Source organism: Staurois parvus, unplaced genomic scaffold (assembly GCF_062004578.1).
Source record: "Staurois parvus isolate SC_StPar_1 unplaced genomic scaffold, SC_StPar_1.0 ptg000960l, whole genome shotgun sequence".
Classification (NCBI taxonomy): domain Eukaryota; kingdom Metazoa; phylum Chordata; class Amphibia; order Anura; family Ranidae; genus Staurois; species Staurois parvus.
The window spans coordinates 404,709-430,263 of record NW_028318756.1 but is presented as its reverse complement, the minus strand read 5'-3'; the positions used below and the strand labels follow the sequence as shown (position 1 = coordinate 430,263).

The following is a 25,555-nucleotide window of genomic DNA, read 5'->3' as shown; positions in this document are numbered from 1 at the left end:
CCTTATGTATTATACATGGAGATCATATCCCCCCTTATGTATTATACATGGAGATCATATCCCCCCTTATGTATTATACAAGGAGATCATATCCCCCTTATGTATTATACATGGAGATCATATCCCCCTTATGTATTATACATGGAGATCATATCCCCCCTTATGTATTATACATGGAGATCATATCCCCCCTTATGTATTATACATGGTGATCATATCCCCCCTTATGTATTATACATGGTGATCATATCCCCCCTTATGTATTATACATGGAGATCATATCCCCCCTTATGTATTATACATGGAGATCATATCCCCCCTTATGTATTATACATGGAGATCATATCCCCCCTTATGTATTATACATGGTGATCATATCCCCCTTATGTATTATACATGGAGATCATATCCCCCCCTTATGTATTATACATGGAGATCATATCCCCCCTTATGTATTATACATGGAGATCATATCCCCCCTTATGTATTATACATGGAGATCATATCCCCCCCTTATGTATTATACATGGAGATCATATCCCCCCTTATGTATTATACATGGAGATCATATCCCCCCCTTATGTATTATACATGGTGATCATATCCCCCTTATGTATTATACATGGAGATCATATCCCCCCTTATGTATTATACATGGAGATCATATCCCCCCTTATGTATTATACATGGAGATCATATCCCCCCTTATGTATTATACATGGAGATCATATCCCCCCCCTTATGTATTATACATGGAGATCATATCCCCCCTTATGTATTATACATGGTGATCATATCCCCCTTATGTATTATACATGGAGATCATATCCCCCCCTTATGTATTATACATGGTGATCATATCCCCCTTATGTATTATACATGGAGATCATATCCCCCCTTATGTATTATACATGGAGATCATACCCCCCCCCTTATGTATTATACATGGAGATCATATCCCCCCCTTAATCTCCTCTTCTCAGTAGAGAATACATTCAGTTCCTCTAATCTTTCCTCATAGCTGATCTCCTCCATGCCTCGTATCAGTTTGGTTGCCCTTCTCTGTACTTCCTCCAGTTCCCCAATGTTCTTTTTGTGAATTGGAGCCCAAAACTGAACTGCATATTCCATATGAGGTATTACTAATGATTTGTACCCGGGGGAGGGGGGTGATATCTCTCTCTCTGGAGTCTATACCTCTCCTAATACAAGAGAGGATTTTGCTCACTTTAGAACCCGCAGCTTTTCATTGCTGCCATCATTAGGCTGGTAATTTACCAGAACCCCCAGATCCTTCTCCACCATTGACCCCCCCAGATCCTTCTCCACAATTGCCCCCAGATCCTTCTCCACCATTGTCCCCCCAAATCCTTCACCATTGTCCCCCCAAATCCTTCACGATTGACCCCCCCAGACCATTCTCCACCATTAACCCCCCCAGTTGTACCCCCCCTAGTATGTATGATCCATGCATATTCTTAGCCCCCAAGTGCAGAACCTTACATTTATCACCATTAGCCCTCATTGGCCCCATAGCCCCCCAATTACACAGAGCATTGAGGTCGGCTTGTAAGTTGGAGACATCCTGTAAGGACGTTATTCCCCGGCACAGCTTGGTGTCATCTGCAAAGACTGGAATGGGATTTATAATCTCACACCCCATATTGTTTATATATATATTAATAAGTAAGGGTCCCAACACTGAACCTTGGGGTACCCCACTAATAATACTGATCCCTGGGGTACCCCACTAATAACACTGAACCCTGGGGTACCCCACTAATAACACTGAACCTTGGGGTACCCCACTAATATCACTGAACCTTGGGGTACCCCTTGGGGTACCCCACTAATAACACTGAAGGTTGAGGTACCCCACTAATAACACTGAACCTTGGGGTACACCACTGACACCCCCAGACCATTCAGAGTATGAATCATTAACCACTACTCTCTGAATACGATCTTTCAGCCAGTTTTCTATCCATTTACATTCAGATTTTTCCAGCCTTTAGACTTTACCTTACACATTAGCCGTGTGTGGGTAACTGTGTCCAAGTATACCACGTCCACCGCCACCCCTCTGTCCAAGTATACCACGTCCACCGCCACCCCTCTGTCCAAGTATACCACGTCCCCCACCACCGCTCTGTCCAAGTATACCACGTCCACCGCCACCCCTCTGTCCAAGGATACCACGTCCACCGCCACCCCTCTGTCCAAGTATACCACGTCCCCCACCACCGCTCTGTCCAAGTATACCACGTCCACCGCCACCCCTCTGTCCAAGTGTACCACATCCACCGCCACCGCTCTGTCCAAGTATACCACGTCCACAGTCACCCCTCTGTCCAAGGATACCACGTCCACCGCCACCCCTCTCTCCAAGTATACCACATCCACCGCCACCCCTCTGTCCAAGTATACCACGTCCACCACCACCCCTCTGTCCAAGTATACCACATCCAGCGCCACCTCTCTGTCCAAGTATACCACGTCCCCCACCACCGCTCTGTCCAAGTATACCACGTCCACCGCCACCCCTCTGTCCAAGTATAACACGTCCAACGCCACCCCTCTGTACAAGGATTTGTTAACCTCCAATCTAACCTGTTTCATGATGGTTTATTCCCAGCTCACCTCTACATGTTGTCTACAGTACAAATTTAAGCTTCCACTGATTACAGAATACTAATACTGAGAGTCCTGACCCTTATACTATATAACTTGTACATTACATACTCCTGACCCCTGCACTATATACTCTATGTTGTACATTCCATACTCCTGACCCCTGCACTATATACTCCATGTTGTACATTACATACTCCTGACCCATGCACTATATAGTCTATGTTGTACATTCCATACTCCTGACCCCTGCACTATATACTCTATGTTGTACATTCCATACTCCTGACCCCTGCACTATATACTCTATGTTGTACATTACATACTCCTGACCCCTGCACTATATACTCTATGTTGTACATTACACACTCCTGACCATTGCACTATATACTCCATGTTGTACATTACATACTCCTGACCCCTGCACTATATACTCTATGTTGTACATTACATACTCCTGACCCCTGCACTATATACTTTATGTTGTACATTACATACTCCTGACCCCTGCACTATATACTCTATGTTGTACATTACATTCTCCTGACTTCTGCTCTCCCCCCACTGCTATATATACACATAATATGGATTCTCTTTTGTTCCCCCATTTCCTCCCAGCTGGACATTTTATATCGGATGATGTGATTGGAGCACAGACTTTTACATGGTGATAATAATGTGATAACATCCACCATCCATCCAGAAAGTGATAATGAGGGAGGAGTCAATACCCCAATGATGGTGGTCTTCAGGATCAGTCCAGTCTTCATCTTGGTTGTTCTCCCCCCCATCCTCACTCTCTGACCTCTGGTGGGGCTCAGCCCCTCTGTTCTTCATGACTAAATCATGGACTAAATAAGGAAGTGCAGTACTTCTTGTGTTGGGAAGATGGCGATGAGTGATAGAGGGGGTGGGGACCCTCGTCCTATAATCCCCTCATCACTGTCCCTCCTATAAAAGACAGTTCTGGTTGTTTCCTCACTCTCTGACTAAGGTCCATGAATAAAGAAATGACCTGGTAGGAGATCAGAGGAGCCATTTCCTAGTTCCCTTGAGGGTGGAATTGTAAGCTCCTCAGAGACCAAGCTGCCTGATGTGGGCGGAGTCCTGTTTTGGGGGAACCAATCAGCTCCTGTCTAGTAATCCTCTTTGTCTTTGTATTTTAGTCCATGGCCAGGAGATGAGGAAAATCTCCGAGGATTGTCTCACTTTGTCTCCAGACTGGAAAGTAGAAGATGAGGACATCACACAGTATAGTCCAGGAGAAAACCCGGCTCCCTCCAATGTCCATCCGGCACCACCCAGTGTAGATGGACCATCGGATTCCTCGTATCCTGAGGAACCTCAGACTGTGCGGGACCGGGCCGGCCTTCCAACAGGGAAGAGGTTCTCCTGTACTGAGTGCGGGAAATGTTTCCGTTATAAATCCAGACTTAATAGGCATAAAAGATGTCACACAGGGGAGAAGTCGTATTCTTGTCCTGAGTGCGGGAAATGTTTTTCAAGGAAGTCTACTCTTTACACACATCAGAGATCTCACACGGGGGAGAAGCCGTATTCTTGTCTTGAGTGCTGGAAATGTTTTTCAGAGATGTCTATACTTCATAAACATCAGAGATCTCACATGGGGGAGAAGCCGTATTCCTGTCCTGAGTGCGGGAAATGTTTTTCACAGAAGTCCAATCTTCACACACATCAGAGATCTCACACAGGGGAGAAGCCGTATTCATGTCCTGAGTGCGGGAAATGTTTTTCACAGAAGTCCCATCTTCACACACATCAGAGATCTCACACGGGAGAGAAGCCATATTCCTGTCCTGAGTGTGGGAAATGTTTTTCAAAGAAGTCTAATCTTTACACACATCAGAGATCTCACACGGGGAAGAAGCCGTATTCTTGTCCTGAGTGTGGGAAATGTTTTTCAGTTAAGTCCCATTTTAACAGACATCAGAGATCTCACACAGGGGAGAAGCCGTATTCTTGTCCTGAGTGCAGGAAATGTTTTTCAGTGAAGTCCAATCTTTACAGACATCAGAAATCTCACACGGGGGAGAAGCCGTATTCTTGTCTTGAGTGCAGGAAATGTTTTTCAGAGAAGTCCATTCTTCAAACACATCAGAGATCTCACACAGGGGAGAAGCCGTATTCTTGTCCTGAGTGCGGGAAATGTTTTTCAAGGAAGTCCCATCTTTACACACATCAGAGATCTCACACGGGGGAGAAGCCGTATTCTTGTCTTGAGTGCAGGAAATGTTTTTCAGATAAGTCCAGTCATCACAGACATCAGAGACTTCACACGGGGGTGAAGCCACTTTCCTGTCCTGAGTGAGGGAATTGTTCCTTACTGAAGTCCTGTCTTCCTGTACATCAGGGGTCCCACACAACCCTGGAGGTGTATTAGTGCCTTGAGTGCGGGAAATGTCTTCTAGATGAATGTTGCTGGACATCCCAGCTCTCATGTGGGGAAGAAGCACACCCTGATATACACCTCAGATATACTCCATGGCTGATCTTCATCATGGAAGAAACAGTTCATAAGGAGATCAGAGGTCCCCAAAGACATGGATGAAGTGTGGGACCGGGTTGGCCATTGATAGCAGGGTAAGAATAAAAATGGAGGCCTGACCAAGAGCACTGGGCTAACTTTTCATTGGGGTGCAGCCTATATGCTAGCGATGGTTTGCACCTAATTGGAAGGGGGTCTGCTGTGCTGGGGGAGGGGTTTATGGGAAGGCTGGAGGAATATATAAACTAGGATGGAGGGGGAGGGAGAATTTGATTATAATGAGGAAGACAGATCAGACGGGTCAGTACTTATTGGGGGGTGGAATGGGGAAAGATGGGGGGAGGGCTATGACAGATGGTAAGAAGGTTCCCATGTTACAAATAACCAGTGGAATTGGTACCATTTGTATGAAAATAAAAAATATACAAAATCCATGTGAACAAGGTGTCGGTGAATGGACAAGGTGTCAGTAAATGAACAAGGTGTCAGTGAATGGACAAGGTGTCGGTGTATGGGAAAGGTGTCGAATGAACAAGGTGTCAGTTAATGGACAAGGTGTCAGTGAATGAACAAGGTGTCAAATGAACAAGGTGTCAGTCAATGAACAAGGTGTCAGTGAATGAAAGTGTTTGCTCACCAATGCCAGAAGTGTGCCCAGCACAATAGGTGAGTTGGAAGGTTTGGTGCATGAAGAGAACTAGGATTGAATTGGTATTGCTGAATCTTGGCTTCATTCCTCACATGACTGGGCCATTCATATTCCTGGCTAGGTTCTCTTTCGGAGAGACGGGGAAATAGGAAAGGTGGTGGAGTCTGTCTCTATATGAGAAGTGATCTCAGAGCGAGTGTGAAAGAGGACCTAGTTGATGGAGAGTGTGATGAGGCTGAAGTATTATGGGTGGAACTGCACATGGGGGGGCGGTACTACAAAGGTCATCATTGGAGTTTGTTATAGGCCTCCCAGTGTTAATGAGGAGGTGGAGACTCAGCTCCTCCCACAGATGGAAAGGGCTGGGACAGTGATAATAATGGGGGATGGTAACTACCCGGATAGTGACTGGAGTAATGGGACTGCAGGAACAGTTAAAGGGCAAACATTTTTAAACCTACTACAGGACAATTTTATGGTCCAGTTCATAGAGGCCCCAACTAGGAATGATGCTCTGCTGGACCTGGTCATCTCCAACCATGAAGAGCTTATTACGAATGTCCATATAAAAGAACATCTGGGTAGCAGTGACCATAACATGATTTCATTTATTGTTAGCTGTAAACAGCAAGCACATACGGGAAAAATAAAAATGCTCAACTTTAAGAGATCTAATTTCCCAAGCCTGAGAGCTGTTCTCCAAGACTTATACTGGGAGGGAATATTGGCATCGATGAACACAACACAGAAATGGGAGTTCTTCAAAAAGACTGTATGTGACCACACTGCAAAATATATTCCCATGAGCAACAAGTATAAAAGGCTACAAATCCAACCTATGTGTCTTACGGCCAAAGTTACAAAAGCGATAGATAATAAGAAAAGAGCTTTTATTAAATATAACAATGAAGGAACGCGATCATCGTTTACACATTACAAAGAATAGAACAGAAGATGCAAAAAGGAAATAAAGGCACAAAAACTGAAAACAAACAACAGAAAGATATCAGGACGACCCCAAAACATTCCTCCAATCTATGAATAGTAGAAAGGTCCGGTCCCAGCATGTAGGCCCTTTACAGAACCATCTAGAGGGGGTGACTGGGGACAAAGAGAAGGACAATGTATGAAACCCCTTCTTCAGCTCTGTGTATACAAAGGAACATGGGGGGCTCTTGTCCATAATGGGGGGTGGTACTGACACCCCCCAGATGATCCACATTGGCTCACAATTGATATGATGCAGAAATATTTAGACAGAATAAAGGTGAATAAAGCCCCTGGACCGGATGGCAGACACCCATGGGGGCCTTAAAGAATTCAGCTCTGTCATCTCACAGCCATTGTTTCTCATTTTTAGGGACTCTTTAATGACTGGCATAGTACCACTGGATTGGTGTAAGGCCAATGTGGGGCCAATATTTATAAAGGGGACAAAATCTTTCCAAAGTAATTATAGAGATGTTAGTGTAACTTCTATAGTTGGGAAGATACTGGAGAGTTTAATAAAAGACCACAGAGAGGAGTTCTTGCTGGAAACAAATATTGTAAGCCACAGACAGCATGGATTCATGAAAGACAGAAGTTGTCACACAAATCTGATTTCTTTTTATGAGGAGGTGAGCAAAACCTTGGACAGAGGGGTGGCATTCACTCCAGTGTTGTAGTCACTCCCTGGACTGTCACTCCAGTGTTGTAGTCGCTCCCTGGACTCTCACTCCAGTGTTGTAGTCACTCCCTGGACTCTCACTCCAGTATGTTACAGACGGGGTTCCAATCCTTAGGCAAACATCTCATGACTCCATCATCCCCAAGTTTAGCCCAGTTCATCTCTGGCTACGTGGCAGCTCTCAGCACATGGGCAGAACCAGGGGTGGACTGACAACTCATGGGGCCCCCCGGGCAATAGGGGATCATGGGGCCTCTGTGTCCTTGCCCAAACTCAAAAAAGCCTATGAAAAAGGTACCAGGGGCATCTCATGGGGCCCCCTACTGACCCCGGGCCCTCGGGAAGTGCCCACATTTCCAAATGGTCAGTCCGCCCCTGGGCAGCACTCCAAGTCTCTCTCAACACTCCGGTTTGTCTCGCCATGTGAAGAATTTATGATTCCTCCATCGTAGCTGTTTTTCTGTTTTTGGGGGGAGACAAAGATTAAGCTCCAAACGAGCCTGTTGTATCTTAAGTAACAAGTCGGGGGTTGGAGTCATTTTACGTTGGGCCAGTAAAGCCTCGTATTCCTTAGTTTTGGCAGAGATCAACTCTTCACGAGATTGCTTTAGGCTCGTTGGATACAAAAACCTCTGATAGAAGCTTTGTGAGCTCTAGAGAAATGAGAGTAGTCTCTAGAAGTAGGATTGGCCTCTCTCCATGCATCCACCAAATTATAGCAATATAAAGGTTGAGCAAATTTGCGACTTTGTTTCGGGGACACAAGTTTGGTTGCACGTGATTTATCAAGCGTTTGATCTAAAGCCAAATTCAAATCCCCCACTAAAATGACATAACCTTCCAGTTCCGGAGCTAAAGATTTAAACAGGGATCGAAAAAAGGCTAATTGATTCACATTAGGGGTGTAGTAAATCAGGAAAGTCACTAAGTTTCCCCCCAAGTGGCCTTTAACCAATAGATATCGCCCTTCCTTGTCCCGTATCACTTTAGATTCAGTAAAGGAGAACCGCCGGGCCAAACAGAGCGCTACCCCTCATTCTTTCTCAGATGCATTAGCAAAAAGCACACAGGGAAATCTCTATGAATATAGCGTGGTGTGAAAGAGGAGACAAAATGGGTTTCCTGCAGAGCAACTATATCAGCTTCCAGGGACTCCAAGGGAAAAAACCTTGAGACGCTTAGAGGGGATCCCAAACCTGCACATTATGGGAGAGTAAGGGAACAACAACACTATTAGGTCTTAAGGTGGACATAGAAAAATGCAAGACAGCGATGGGGAGACCCACACAGCCCCGTAGGGGAGATCGAGAATCCAGGACCAAATGAAAATTCCCGAGATGACCCTCAAAGAAAAACAATTTAAAAAAGTGAGGGAAATAAGGAAGAAATAGGGTAGAGACAAAAGACACCGAGCCCAGAAAATGGCTATCGTCAGTTCAAGTGGTAAAACAACGATATGCAGCATAAAACAGTAAAACACCAAATAACCCAGACACAAGGTCAAGGACTGGAAGAGTCTCCACCAAAGCATAGCAGTGGGGAGAGTCTTCCAATTAGGAAGAGCACATAGACGCTTCCCGGCACCATGGGGTCTGTAACAGACACGTATAAGAAAGGTTCCTAACCCCAGAGAAATAGAATACCTGACATATATCCAATCTACCCAGTAAACAGGTAAAAAGAAATAAAATTAAAAACATAATATTTGGAATAACAATTCAAAGAAGAACAAGGGCGGAGGCCAATGTCCCATAACAAGACCATGTAGAGGTCCCCGCCCAATAGAAATCAACTAGTAGCCAGCAGGTTCCTCAAGGGACCTAACGTGGAGTAGCAGGTTTCTTCTTCCTTGAAGAGGGGTACCACAGAGGTGAAAGCGGGGGAGGAGGGCCGTCAACCCTGGGCTGGTTTTGTGGGGAGGGACTAAGGGAAATAAAGCCCAGATTCAACAAGTTTCTCTCCTTCAGAAAATGTAGAAAAGGCGTAGGATTTGCCATTGTAAGTAAATTGTAAGAAAAATGGATATTTCCATTGATAACGAATGTCCCTTTGAATTAAAGATGAAAGCAACGACTTGAACTTCCTCCATTTCAGGATAGTAGCTTGAGAAATATCTGCAAAGACTTGAATCTTGTGCCCATGGATTTCCAAATCTGGATGTTCCCTGGCGTATCGCATCACCGCCTCCTTAATTTAAAAAAATGGGGTTTAATGATTATGTCTTGAGGAGGCCCATCCAGTTTTACAGGAACCAGAGCTCTATGGATACAATCTATTTCCGTTGTCACGATCAGGGGTCAGGATCAAAGACCAGAGCTCTATGGATACGATCTATTTCCGTTGTCACGATCTGGGGTCAGGATCAAAGACCAGAATTCTATGGATACGATCTATTTCCGTTGTCATGATCTGGGGTCAGGATCAAAGACCAGCAGTGTAAGGCTTACCTGAAAGCAGCAGGATAGGTACACAGGCAGGTCCCCCTGGGAATGACGCAGGCTCACCTGAGGTGCGGGGTCTAAGTACTAACTGGTATCACCAGAGCTCCTAATGGTGGAGATGGATTTTGCTGGTGTTAGTACCAGGTCGCAGTTCTCAGGATCATCTCACCAGGAAGTGAGCAAGCCAGGAACCAGTAGCAGATATGGCAGGTAGGGATCTACCAGAAGCATGTGATCTGGGACTTCAGCATAGTAAAGCTTGAGGTCAACATCAAGAAATGTAGCTACTCACCCAATCGTCAAGTTCCAAGTGACGGCAACCATTTTCCCATTGCTCCAAATGTAGAGGCCAAATCAAATACATACCAAGACTGAGTATTCTTGGGGCCATTTTCCCGGAGTCCAAAAACCCAGCCAGATCCCAAATAAAATTACACAAAAATGTCAATTTTCTAATTCATGAAAAAGGAATTTCCAGGGGCAAATCACTTTATAGTGCCCCTCCCCCCCAAAAAAATGGAATCTAACTAATGCTTTGGGCCTCTCATGTAAACTTGGGGCCAATAATTAGACTGCTTCATTTTGGCACATCACATGACTAGCAGGAAGATCTATTCCTTTGCCAGACCTATCCACCGGGAATCTTGGAATTTAAGTCATCTAAAGCCCAAAAGGCATCATAAAGACTAATCTATTGTTCATTGACAAGTACACTATATTGCCAACACTGCTGGGATGACTTCCTTTCCACACACATGAACTTGAATGGCATCCCGGTCTTAGTCCGTAGGGTTCAATATTGAGTAGTCCCGCCCTTTGTAGCTCAAACAGCTTCTAATCATCTGGAAAGGCTGTTTAATGTTTTCAGATATTCTGAGATTGCCACATGAGTTCATTATTTTCTTTTTCACATTGAGTTTGCAGGAGACCTGCAGTTTAAAAGTGATTAAAGGAGTTTTGGATGCATTGCTCTTGGTCTCTTCAGATCAACAGTTATATCAACAATTCTTTTGGATGCATTTACATGCGTTTTTCTGGCTTTGGAAATATTTTGGGGAACATTTATATTTGATTTGACCCATTTTTTGCCCTGGGTGACCCTTCTATAACCTATTGAATCCTTTTTGGAATGTTGCCTTAACAACAAATGTTATATCTTTTGCTTTAATGTTTGAAGTCCATGGTCAAAATGGCTGCAGTAGCTTATGGACATAATGGAGCCATCCTAACATCTGCCTCCTTGTTTGGCAGGAAAGGTGGCCCCTCATTCTTGTGGCCCCTGCTCCTGAGCCTTACCATGCCTCTTTCTACTCCCTACCAGTCTCCTGGACTGTGGCTGCCAGTGTCCTATTTGTCTGGATAAACTTGGGTGAAGAACATACCAATGAGCAATCCCTCAAACCTTGGTCACAAATGTCACATCATACATACAGCCCAACTAGTATCTGTTACTAATCAGCATCTTGAACTCTATTTGCAGATCATCTTTTGCCCCTGGAGGCCCCAGCTGTTGGAGTGGGAGAGGAATCTGCATCTGATTTTGGGGTACAGGAACTGCTGTAATGGGGTGGGGATGTACAAATGCATGTTACATGTGTATTTGGGAAATGTCATGCATTTTTTTTTTTGTTTTGTGGTGCAGGGAAGTTCAGGCACTCCAAACTTGTGTGAAATGCCGTCACCTCCACCTGAGTTGCCTGAACCTCCGGTAAGAGATGCTAAAGATGTTCTCCCTAATGAGTCACCCATTTAGAGTATAACTCCGTTCCTGGCTGGGCAGGATTTGGCAACGTGATGTGTAACTTTTTTTGGATCATTGCTTAGTCAGGAGCTGGAGGGAGTGATGTGCATGTGACAAATCAGCAGGAAGGTATCAGTCTGGGTAAAGATGCCAAACCATTCATTTCGGTCAAATGCTCATCCAGTGTAATGTGTCAGGGAAAGGCATTCACCAATACCTGGTCCTAGGGGTGGGACAAGAACATGATCTAGTGTTTGGTGTCAGATGAGCCCCCTGTCCTACTGTACCCTTGTGCTGTGTGTTACACGCTTTCATTTTTTGTTTGTTTTTCCTTGCAGCCAACATTGGATGCAGCTGGATCGGCATCCCGTCCACCTGGACACAGCCCCCTTCTCAAGCTTGGGGAAAGGCTGTTCAACATGGAGAGATTATGGGAGCAAAGGAGGCTTTCTAATGCATCCAGTAATATAGAAAGGTTACTGGGGCTCCAACATGAAGCCCTGCTTGGACTTGTCACCTCGGTCAGGGAGCAGACTACAGTGTTGCAGGACCTTAGTCATGATATCCGGGCCTTATGTCAAGCAGGGGCTGAACAAAATACACCTTCAGCCAGAGGATCCCAACCCCCGTGCAGTAGTTGTTTGGGGCAAATGCCAAGGTTGCCACAGAGTTTCTCTGTAGAAAGTGCCGGGGAAGCAGCAGGGGAACAAGCATTGGAGGTGCCGATTCTGGAACTACCCACTCTGGAGCAGCCCCCTCAAGAAACCCCACCTGAAGACCAGTATGCCTCCTTCCCCATGGATCCCTCTTCTGCACCTTCCTCACACTCCCCTTGACCACACCCCCACTTTCACACCCCCTCCCCTTGTTTCTACACGCCCCTCCTCTCAATCCCATTTCCACCCTTACCTTCCACGTCCTGCCCACTCTCCTCAGCCCCCACATTCTCCCTGTCTTCCATTTCCCCCATTCAACCTCTCCCCCAGCACTCCCTCCCCACCACTCTTTCCCAGCCCCCCCACACACTGTACCTCCCCAACCCTCACACCCACCCCCTCTGCAGCAGCAGTCTCCTCTTTCCCATTCATTTTGTATTTTTTTTTATAATAAACATTATTTGGAAAGTAGCAGAACGTGTCTTTCAAATTGTCAGAAATGCATTTGGGGTAATAATGGAGGCTTGGTCATGTAGGGAATCCATCACAGGCGCTTTTCTGAGTATGGCTACCAATAATTCCAAATAGCGAACACTAAAAAAGCAGCACTTCAGGAAGAAAACTAAAAGGTGACCCTTCCAGAGGCATTGGTGGTTAGACTCCTTGGCCTTTCTGCTGTTTTCACCTGGTGGTCTGTCCTGCAAATAGTTTTAGCTGTTCCCCATCACACAAGTTCTCTGGCACATGTAGCGGTTGGCCATTATCTGCTAACCATTTGGCTGCCCCAAGGGAGCTTAGAATTATCAGTGGACTCTGTGGGCAAGGCTAACGTTCCCCAATATGGGAACACACAATATTGCAGCTTGTTTTCTAAGTGTCGGCTAGCTTTTGCCTTTTTGGGGTGCTGATTTTGGCCAAGACTCCTGCATGGAACACTCACCTCCCCAGAGACTGACACTGCTGTCCAAATATGTTCCCTGTGCTACTTCATTGACACACACTATACAAGAAGTGTGTAATATCCAGGACACCAGGCGTGACACCAGGACACAACTTACACACAGTAAGCCTGCCAAGGAATGCTAGAGACACAGAAAAGTTGGGAGAATAAGAAGAAGGCCTTCTGTTGTTTGACTATCATTATGCTGGACTAACTGGACCCAGACTAAGTTTGCTTTACACCCCGTGTAACATCTTGTCCCGAGATTGGTTGGGGAGCATAGGATCTTTAGCTGCCTGATTCTAGATGTGTGTGCCTATGGAATTTATGTGCCCAGTGGACACTTGTTCCTCACTTCATTCCCTCCCCACCTCTTGTTGTCAAAACACTGACAAGTGAATGAGCAACAAGTTGGATCCAAGTGGTGTGTGGTGAGCAGATAGACAATTTGCCCATTAGGGCCCCTTCTTTTCTGGGGGACATTGCATGTAACTGGTCTCATCCATAACTGATAGTCCTTCCAAGAGCAGCTTTCAAGTCATGTGACTTCTGTGTAATGCCAATCCCAACTAGAGATGAGGTGATGGGAATCATCTTGACAGAGTTGGGCCACAGGATCCCCCCACACATTGTCTACTTGGCTGCACCCCCCTTTTGGCAGTCTGCACAACTCCACCCCACCAAGCTATGTAGAAGTCCCTGGATGGAATGAAGAGCTACTCCAAACGTGAACAATGTAACGTGAATGGAGTGTTCTGTGTAAACTGTTGCAGCATTTCACAAGAGGAAGCAAACCAAGATTGGGAGTAGCTGCAGACAGCAAGCAGACAACTTCAATCTTTATGTATCCCAGCTTAGGATGAAAGGAGCTGGTTTACCTCTCGGAAACATGCAATCCTATCTGCTACAGTCCTAAAGCTGGACTTGCCAGAAAACACTTTGTTTGGACATTACCAGAAATTCCAGGTAAGCAAGATTGTCCAGTGCAGCTGGAGCTAGCAGAGTCCTGCAATGCTTTAGGGACATGCAGATCAGCTCCAACTGCAATGAAGAAGATTGCCGACCTGCAAAGGCTGAAGAAGGCCACAACACAGGGCACTGTCCAAGAGAAATAGAACATTTATTTACAAATTTATAAAAATCTAAAAACATCTTAAAACCAAAAAACTAAAAATATTGCTTAATATAGGCCACAAGTCCAGGCTGGTCCTTCGCTGGGTCCACCTCCAGGGCTTGCTCCAGGGTTTGGATGTGTCGGTACACCCAGCACTTGAGCCCATGAATGTCTGGATCATTGAACAATGTAGAAAAAGCCAAACAAAATGTATTATCTGTAATAAAAAAGGAGACACATTTACTTCCAAAACCAACAACAACATGCAATACTTGTCTACCTTTGTCCATTATCCTGAAAGGACCCTATGCTGTTGTCACCTCATAACTGGAACACAGAGCTTACATTTCTTGCCTGGGAGGATTTCATGGGCCAGGGAGTGAGCTTGGAATCCTTAGGCCTAGATTAAAGTGTTTGCTCACTGACTACAAATAGATCTGTGGACAACAGTGAAAAGGGCAATCTCATCAGTAAAGACAACAGATGACGTTGGCACACCTATCTCCTCCACAGAGTTCCCAAAGACATCTATCTTAGCTTTCTATTAGCTGCAGGGGGGGGATCCCTACACACATTATACACAGCCAGAGCACAGAGCTGAGCAAACTCTGTGAGCCTATTGGAGGCTAGTGGCCCAACTCCCTCCACACAGGCCCAGAGATTCCTATAGATCTGGCAGTGTGATTAACCAGGTGTGTCCTTGAAGGGAGGCGGTCCATCTCCCAGGAAGCTGGATGTGTCAGCTGCATCTATTAGGAGTGATTCTTTAAGATGGCGGAGAGACCAGAGTGGAACAAACACTTGTTACTTGGGAAGCAGGTTTTTGCTCACTGGAGTGTCAGGTTAGTGCTTGACTATTGTGTCATATTCTTGGTTTATTGTCCTTTCTTAATTAGAAAAACACTTTAATGTATTCCTATGTAGACCCACTCAGCTGTCAGGTCTAAGTGTGAAGATTAAGCCCCTATCTGCCTGATGTGTTGTTTAGTGTGAATGTTTTATTTCTTTGGGGGGCATCCGAAACTCAGGATGAGGCCAACCAATGGAGACAAGTCAGGGGGAGGGGAAACCTTCTACATACATTACATGTGCATATGTGTAAGCAGTTCAGAAACTGACCTTCAGGGACGCTGGCCTCTGCATCCAGAGGGGGCTGGAGCTCCCCCATAGCACCCCGGCCATTCTGAGGTACAAATACATGAAGAGTAAAAAAAAGACACAGTAAAGATGCGAGTCCTGACATTCAAGAAACACATGGATGTTAAACAGTCACATAGTACAGGCCCCGGTAGTAAGTCCTAGCCCTAACCAACATAGCAAAGTCCTCTTTCAGTTTGGGCTACTAAACTAGATGACCAGAACCAGAAGGGCTTAAGGACAATTTCATATGGCCACTTGTTGGCACCCACACTGCAGCAAGCTGCTCATATCCTACAATGCTGACATAGTCTCTGACTGTCCATTGATGATCATCATGTGAAGTGAAAAATGCTGCGCTACATGAAACAATGGCACAATCCTTATATAACCAAAAAACAAAGTGGAAAAAAAAATATAGATATATATTAGAATAAAAAATAGTAGAAAAACTATTAATATTGAAATAAAAAAAATAAAATAATTTATATAAACAAAAATCACACAAAAAATAAAAAATATTTTTAAGCATGAATCAAACAAGTCATTCAAAAAATCAAGTTCAATCAATAAAGTGTTCATTCAGTGAACCCTCCTTTGGATAACAAAAAATATGTGCATCTGTCATCAATTCCCGTGCAGAGACATCCTCCACCATATATCTGCTCACCATCCTCCACCATGTATCTGCTCACCATCCTCCACCATATATCTGCTCACCATCCTCCACCATGTATCTGCTCACCATCCTCCACCATGTATCTGCTCACCATCCTCCACCATGTATCTGCTCACCATCCTCCGCCATATACCTGCTCACCATCCTCCACTGTGTATCTGCTCACCATCCTCCGCCATGTATCTGCTCACCATCCTCCACCATGTATCTGCTCACCATCCTCCACCATGTATCTGCTCACCATCCTCCACCATGTATCTGCTCACCATCCTCCACCATGTATCTGCTCACCATCCTCCGCCATATACCTGCTCACCATCCTCCACTGTGTATCTGCTCACCATCCTCCACCATGTATCTGTTCACCATCCTCCGCCATATACCTGCTCACCATCCTCCACCGTGTATCTGCTCACCATCCTCCACCGTGTATCTGCTCACCATCCTCCGCCGTGTATCTGCTCACCATCCTCCGCCGTGTATCTGCTCACCATCCTCCACCGTGTATCTGCTCACCATCCTCCGCCATGTATCTGCTCACCATCCTCCGCCATGTATCTGCTCACCATCCTCAACCATGCATCTGCTCACCATCCTCCACCATGCATCTGCTCACCATCCTCCACCATGCATCTGCTCACCATCCTCCACCATGCATCTGTTCACCATCCTCCACCATGTATCTGCTCACCATCCTCCACCATGTATCTGCTCACCATCCTCCGCCATGTATCTGCTCATCATCCTCCACCATGTATCTGCTCACCATCCTCCGCCATGTATCTGCTCACCATCCTCCGCCATGTATCTGCTCACCATCCTCCGCCATGTATCTGCTCACCATCCTCCACCATGTATCTGCTCACCATCCTCCACCATGTATCTGCTCACCATCCTCCACCATGTATCTGCTCACCATCCTCCACCATGTATCTGCTCACCATCCTCCACCATGTATCTGCTCACCATCCTCCACCATGTATCTGCTCACCATCCTCCACCATGTACCATCCTCCAATTACACATAAGAAACGCTCTCACGTTCCGGAGGTGTATATTGCACCATGTATGATGAACATCCAGTGATGTACTGATCAGACACAAGGTGGCAGTATCATCTCAGCAGCAGAGTCCTGCACATGCTCAGAACAGACACCATCCATCGGGGAGGAGTGTGCGGATGACGTCATGACGTTGTCATTCATTAGGACAGCGGTTGTAGTCTACAAACTGCCCTTGGAAGGACATTACAGCAGGCAACAGCATTCATTAAGGTGCCCCGTGCTTTGCCTTGCCTCATATGATGGATGGTGTCTGTTCTGAGCATGTGCAGGACTCTGCTGCTGAGATGATACTGCCACCTTGTGTCTGATCAGTACATCACTGGATCTTCATCATACCTGGTGCAATATACACCTCCGGAACGTGAGAGCATTTCTTATGTCTGATTGATGAATTAAAGTATAAAAGGATAAAGCACCATGTGGAGTTCTTATTAATGAGGAATACGGAATATACATATATATATATATATTTTTTTTTTTTTTATTTCAATATTAATATTTTTTCTATTATTTTATCTTCTAATATATATTTTTTTATTATTTCACTTTGTTTTTTGGTTATATAAGGATTGTGCCATTGTTTCATGTAGCGCAGCATTTTTTCACTTCACATTATGATTGTATAATTTCCCGCACTGAGACATGGGTTGTGTGCACTAGCGGCTACAGTATTTAATTGTAATTTTTGTTGTTTTCATTTCACCATAGTTAGCGCTAGAGTTACTCAATTTATTTTAGATACCACTGCTCATGAGATTGGTCTCTTTTAGTTGGGTTTTGGGGGTGGTAAAAATGGACAGCTGAGCCACAGTGTTTCTGCCCTCGAACTGTAAAATAACAGCCAGATGGGGCTATCAACAGGCCGTGTCTGCAGCATTATTAACTCGGGGTGCAGAGTCTGACAAGCAGCACCTCTTATCAAGCTCCCCCACTGGGCCCAATGGGGCCACACCACCACTACGTACAATGTGCACAATTACAATGTGGTAGTGTGTCATTGTAGGGTGAAATCAGGTGGTGGGGATGGTAATAACATGTCCTCGTTCCCTGTCAGATGTCCTCTGAAAAGCCCTGTGACTGGAATGAGAGAGCCTAAGATGGGTACAGGGGGGATTTCTGGGGGTTCTGGCCTGGAGTGAAGGACAGGTGAACATCTCCCGGGATCTGCAGAGTGGAGGTGCTAACACAGCAAGGACTTGGCTGGGTAGCAGAGTGGAGGCGCTAACACAGGAAGGACTTGGCTGGGTAGCAGAGTGGAGGCTCTAACACAGGAAGGACTCGGCTGGGTAGCAGAGTGGAGGCGCTAACACAGGAAGGACTCGGCCGGGTAGCAGAGTGGAGGCGCTAACACAGGAAGGACTCGGCTGGGTAGCAGAGTGGAGGCGCTAACGCAGGAAGGACTCGGCCGGGTAGCAGAGTGGAGGCGCTAACACAGGAAGGACTCAGCTGGGTAGCAGAGTGGAGGCGCTAACACAGGAAGGACTCGGCTGGGTAGCAGAGTGGAGGCGCTAACACAGGAAGGACTTGGCTGGGTAGCAGAGTGGAGGCGCTAACACAGGAAGGACTCGGCCGGGTAGCAGAGTGGAGGCGCTAACACAGGAAGGACTCGGCTGGGTAGCAGAGTGGAGGCGCTAACACAGGAAGGACTCGGCCGGGTAGCAGAGTGGAGGCTCTAACACAGGAAGGACTCGGCTGGGTAGCAGAGTGGAGGCGCTAACACAGGAAGGGCTTGGCTGGGTAGCAGAGTGGAGGCGCTAACACAGGAAGGACTCGGCCGGGTAGCAGAGTGGAGGCGCTAACACAGGAAGGACTTGGCTGGGTAAACATATACAGTAAATTGTTCCTCTGCTGATTCCCAATTGTGTAAATATGGTGATAAGGTGGGTAAGCAAAGGGTCTCCAACCAACTCATGTAGCCTCCCTAAAGGATACTTCTGCTACCCTTGTCTCCTCCCCAGAAGAAACCAATAAAATACTGGAAGATATTTGTGCCGCTCTATATCTAGATCCAAGACCTTGAGGTGACCACAAAATTCCTAGACTCACTTCATTTACTCACTATTGGCCCCTCCCACCTGCAATCTGTAAATGCCCCTATTTCATTAAAGGAAGAGTCTGAGGTGATTAAAGGCTTACCTAGTGGGAAATCCCCTGGTCCTGATGGCTACACACCAGCATTTTATATGATGGACTCTCTTCATCCCTCAGCTACTGACAGTATATAACGAGGTTTGGGAGGGGGGCCCATACCTTCCAATGGGTCACCAAGACTATATAAAATTGATTTCTAATAAGGGCAAGGACCCACTTGAACCGGAGGCATATCGACTCATATCCCTCCTAAATGTGAACACTAAAATACTCTCTGAAATAGTAGCATCCCTCTTGGCTGCAATATTACCCTCCCTTACCCATACTGCCCAGGCTGGCTTTATTAATGGTAGACCAGTGGCTTCCAACATTCAGAAAGTTATTGCAGTGCTGGAACAAGGCAAGGTACACCCGTCTGAGGATCGAGCTATTATTACATTGGATGCTGGAAAAGTCCTGGATAATGTCAGCTATCATTGGCTTGCTCTGGTTCTTCTGATGGGCTTTTCAGCAGTATGGATTCTGCACCTTCACCCAGGGTGGTAGCTGCAGGTCTCATATCAGGTGAAATATTGCTGCACGAAGGGTACTCACCAGGGTTGCCCCCCCTTCACCTCTTCTTTTCAACCTTGCCCTGGAACCTTTCTCCCGTTACCTTTCCTCCAGAGCACCAATACATGGGATTCAGACAGGTCAAGAAGAACTCTGTGTTGTCCTATTTGCCGATGATATTCTTATATTTTATGGCGGATCCTGTGGCAGATATTCACATTCTCCATCAGGTCTTCACAAGCTGCCTACAATGCTCTGGCCTTCCAATCAATTCTGCTAAGAGTGGAATACTTTCCTTATCTCAAACCAACACCCTTCCCTGGGCCCAGCAGTCTCTCTTCACGTAGCAAATGTTCAGATCACATATTCAGGCATTACGATAGGGAAGGAGCCATCCTCGGTCTATCATTGCTACCCTCCACTGATATCTAAAATAGGAAATGAGATGGAAACATGGATGTACCTTCTCCTATCGATTTTTGGCAGATGGCACCTGTTCAAAATGGAGAGCTTTTCTTGCCTTTTGTACCCTCTTCAAACAATTTTGTTATTGCTTAAACAGGGGGAACAAAAAAAAAAAAAAAAAAAAAGAGGGTGGAGCAAAATTGCCCAATATTTGATTGTATGACCTTGCCTGTTTATTGTGTATAGGGACAGATTAGATTCTTCAGGGTCCTCATACACCAATTATGTTTTGGAGTTGGCAGTGGGGCAACCATATGATTTAGCTGCACTCCTGCATTGCAAAATACAATTGTTCCCCACATGTATTCAACACAACCTTCTGATACGGGATCTGATTCTTACATGGAGGGACATACAGAGCAAACTGGGCCTGTCACCCCATGTCTCCCAATATTTGCCCATAAGAGGCATTACAACGTTTCCACAAGCTGTTCAATATGCGGCTTTCAACATTTGGAGTTCTAAGGGGCTCTCCTGCGTTGCCTCCATGTATGATGCATATTTGAACTATCAGGAACTTTGAAATCTTTCCCAACCCTTGCATCAACTTATGCCCTGCCAAGCCATCCCTCTCTCTACTACCTACACCTCTCAGGTTGTATAAACTGGTGCTGCCCAGCCAAGCAACAATGTTTTCAAACTTCCATATCGGATCGCTTCCTACAGGAATGGAAATACTCCATATCTGACATCTATCAACCTTTAAACTCTAACTGCTACATCCCAAATCTGTGAAATCTTGGAGCAAGGTCATACCGGGAGAGAACCTGGTGGGCAACATACTGGAAGGATAGAACAAAGTGCAAAGGCTTGTGGTGAATGAATCCTGGAGAGTCTCAATTTAAGCTCTTCCATGGGGCCATCATCCCATTTCTATCCACTAAGAACTCTCCACAAATCCACTATATAGTGAGCACCGCCCTCTCTCTTCCACCGATTTCAGGAATGGCCCCCCTGCATCTCAACCTTTTGGGAACAAGTGTTAGCCTACATCTCAGGAGTTTGTGGCTGCTCACTCCCCATGGACCCAGTTCTTCTACTCTTCGGCTCCGCTACAACTCTCCATTCAGCCGAGAAAACCCACATCCACAAATCCCGCAGGAGCTTGCAGAGGATATTAATACGTTTACTGGTGGCCCACAGGGCTATTCCTAAGAAATGGACTATCACCTTGTCCCCCACCATCACAGACACTAAAAAAGATCTATGACTTCTGATTTACAGAGAGAAGGTAGACATGGAGCTCAACAACCAAGCCTCAGTCAAACATTTCCATAATAGATGGGACACTTTTATTGCAGCAACACTTACATCCTTGGAGCAATCCTCTATGTTGTCTTCTTTTACTTCTATGGATGGGTTGGTGAAGGTGGTTACATTGTAGAGATCAGACAGCCGTGTATGGAACACGCATTGAGGACACGCATACATAACAGGTGTTACTTGCTCCCCATCTGGCCGTGTATACCTTGGTTTTCTGGTTCATGACATTGTCATTCTTTTGCTCTCCTGATGTGTCTGTGCGCACTCATGGCCGAACCTTACTTCCTTGGCTTTATCATGACATCTAGGAACATTATGACATTCTGCTCCTCTCACTTATTGGAGTTGGGAACAAAGTCTCAGGAGAGTCCATCCATGTTTTCTGATCAGGTATCACACCCGGTCACACCCCCAGGTCAGTTCCTGCCAGAAGATTCCTTCCTCTTTCTTTATTGGAGAGATTATAATTATTTCATTGGTTACTGTGATTTATCTTTTATTCAGAAGTCATGGCAAGAAGTATGAGCTACTCGTCTCCTCTTTCACCCCAGACATATTGCTTCTTTGTATATCTCTTTAGAAAACTCAATAAAGAATGTTAAAAAAATGTACTCAGCCAATGAAAGGTCAGGACTCCATTTTTATTCTTCTCCTGCCATCAATGGCCGACCCGGTCCCACACTTCATCCATGTCTTTGGGGGCCTCTGATCTCCTTATGAACTGTTTCTTCCATGATGAAGATCAGCCATGGAGTATATCTGAGGTGTATATCAGGGTGTGCTTCTTCCCCACATGAGAGCTGGGATGTCCAGCAACATTCATCTACAAGACATTTCCCACACTCAAGGCACTAATACACCTCCAGGGTTGTGTGGGACCCCTGATGTACAGGAAGACAGGACTTCAGTGAGAAACATTTTCCTCAATCAGGAAAGGAACGTGGCTTCTCCCCTGTGTGAATTCGCTGATGTCTGTAAAGATCGGACTTCTGCAAAAAACATTTCCCGCACTCAGAACAGGAATATGGCTTTTCCCCTGTATGAAATCTCTGATGTGTGTTAAGGCCGGACCTCCCTGAAAAACATTTCCCGCACTCAGGACAGGAATACGGCTTCTGCCCCGTGTGCAATCTCTGATGTATGTAAAGATGGGAAATCTGTGAAAAACATTTCTCGCACTCAGAACAGGAATATGGCTTTTCCCCTGTGTGAGATCTCTGATGTATGTAAAGATGGGACTTCTCTGAAAAACATTTCCCACACTGAGGACAAGAATGTGGCTTGTCCCCAGTATGCAATTTCTTATGTCTGTAAAGATTAGACTTATCTGAAAAACATTTCCCGCACTCAGAACAGTAATATGGCTTCTCCCCCGTATGAGATCTCTGATGTAATTGAAAGTTGGACTTTTGTGAAAAACATTTCCCGCACTCAGGACAGGGATACGGCTTCTCCCCCGTGTGAGACCTTTTATGCACATTAAGATGGGATTTAAAACTGAAACCCTTCCCGCACTCAGGACAGGTGAAGCTCTTCCCTGTTGGATGGCTGGTCTTGTCCCGCACAGTCTGAGGGTCCTCAGGATACGAGGAATCTGATGGTCCATCTACACTGGGTGGTGCTGGATGGACATTGGAGGGAGCCGGGTTTTCTCCTGGACTATACTGTGTGATGTCCTCATCTTCTACTTTCCAATCTGGAGACAAAGTGAGACAATCCTCGGAGGTTTTCCTCATCTCCCGGCCATGGACTAAAATACAAAGACAAAGAGGATTACTAGACAGGAGCTGATTGGTTCCCCTAAACCAGAGCTCCACCCACATCAGGCATCTTGGTCTCTGAGGAGCTTACAATTCCACCCTCAAGGGAACTGGGAAATGGGTGTAACAAAAGAGAATCCATATTATGTGTATATATAGCAGTGGGGGGAGGGTGGAGAGCAGAAGTCAGGACTATGGAATGTACAAGGTCCCACACCGCTGCCTCCCATCTCCTGAGACTGCACTCAGTGACTTGGGTCTGGGACTATACAGACATATCCCTCCACCCGGCACAGCCAGCAGACAAGCAGATCTTGCTAGATCCGGCCATTGGTAAGAACCCCAAGACACATGCCCCAAGTGCCAAGGTAGAGCAACACCTATGTAGAAGATGAACACTTTGCTGCCAGCTGAACCCCAGAATCAATATAAATCCATCTAGATACATAAATTGTGTTTTATGTGATGATATTGCAGTGGTTGCTCTACTCTGGACCAATCAGTGAGCAGTATTGTCACGATCAGAGGAGAAGACCTAGATTGTAAGCTCCCAGGATCAGGCCCTCCTATCCCTCTTGTATTGATCTGTATTGTTGCTGTATTGTCTCCCGTTATATTGTACAGCGCTGAGCAAACTGTTGGCGCCATAAATCCTGTATAATAATAATAATAATACCTGGGACTGTAACCTCAGGATCTATAGTGGGCCAGTGGAAACAACTAAACAGGTGTACCTGGGTACCGGTCCTCACATATACAGGAGCAGTGTGACCGCACACAAGAGTCGCAGGATCTAAGGGGCCATCCGGTCTTCACCAGCGCCACTGGAGGGGTGGATGTTGTGCTGCATGGCAGCCCCCAGGTTGCGGCTCTCTAACACACCCGTGCAGGCACAGTGCAACCAAATAGCATGCTGGAAGGACACGCGGTACACACAGGATACTAGGAACCAAGGTCACCTACTGCAGCAACCTAGGAAGGGGCTCCGGGGGAGAGGATGCAGGGAACACGTGTAAAGTGCAGGAGAGGGAGGGATGCTGAGCAATGGTGCAGAGAGAGACTCAGCAAGATGGAAAGGGCTGCAGGCAAACAACAGGAAACAATGCTGAGAAGGACACACACAGCAACAGGAAATGAGGGGATCCACGGACAGAAACCAAAGGGAATATAACTGCACAGCCAGAGGGAAAACACAGAGAACAAAGACAGGACCAAACAGCACACAGAATATGGGAATACTCAAGCGGCAGTGACCACCACAGGAACCAGAGGGGTCCGGCTTCCACATGAAGACACGTTGCTGGAACACTAATACACAGGTACAAAGACTTGATAATACCTAGGTTCAGGGGGGATAGGCAGGAACCCGAGCAACACGGACAGGAGGCAAAACCCGGTGCTGGATCAATGTGAAGGGAAGCATGACAAGTATGGGTGGAGGAATGGATTTAGTGTTCATGACCCACCTGTGCTGATCTCTGTAGGAGTGTCCTCCTCTATAAATGTCCCCGTTATTCCATCCTCCTCCATAGACTGCTGATCATCCCTCACATACGCCTCTTCTTCTTCTGCTTTCACCTCAACTTTTATATCTATCAGATCTTCACCCTAAACCAAGAGAATGATAGAAGAGCTCATCTGTAAAATATAAGCTCACATAAAAAATCTATATATTATCAGAAGTCCATGCTCTCTGCCCCACCAACCTTGTAATGGTGAGGGATGGTGTGACCTTCCTGTGTGGAATCCCGGGAATACAGAGGACGGGGACATCTCTCTGGTGGGTTCCTGGTATTAGGTGGCTCCATCATATCCTTGTGTCCTTCTGAAAACTCCTCCATCACTCCATACTCCTCATCCTCCTCTTTATACTCTTCTTTACCATCAATATTATCATCCCCGAGGATTCCACTCTGAAAGATATAATAAAACATTCATTGTAACAAACATGCTGTGTATAAATCACAACTACCAATAATTGTCATTATCTACCTGATGATGGTGAGGGATGGTGTGACCTTCCTGTGTGGAATCCCGGGAATACAGAGGACGGGGACATCTCTCTGGTGGGTTCCCATGACTGGATCCATCTGTAGGAAACACACACACTGACTGAATCCATTGTTTCTATGTGTTTATCAGATGATGGGGGATCTAGGTGGATCCTCCGTACTGCTCTCTCCTTTACAATAAAGTC

The 25,555-nt window shown here is 45.9% G+C and overlaps 1 protein-coding gene and 1 long non-coding RNA gene across 2 annotated transcripts; both read right to left on the bottom strand.

The window, feature by feature from the left end:
• Positions 1-14,332: 14,332 nt before the first annotated feature.
• On the bottom strand, positions 14,333-15,842 carry LOC149441667 (uncharacterized). Its single transcript, XR_016307309.1, has 2 exons — positions 15,467-15,842; positions 14,333-14,564 (listed from the first exon to the last, which is right to left on the bottom strand). It is a non-coding gene; the product is annotated as an uncharacterized LOC149441667 (long non-coding RNA).
• Positions 15,843-22,306: 6,464 nt separating this feature from the next.
• On the bottom strand, positions 22,307-24,888 carry LOC149441666 (uncharacterized). Its single transcript, XM_089657067.1, has 2 exons — positions 24,825-24,888; positions 22,307-23,348 (listed from the first exon to the last, which is right to left on the bottom strand). Exons 1-2 carry the CDS (start codon positions 24,886-24,888, stop codon positions 22,522-22,524), a joined length of 891 nt encoding a protein of 296 aa, XP_089513193.1. The 3' UTR covers positions 22,307-22,521.
• Positions 24,889-25,555: the final 667 nt, after the last annotated feature.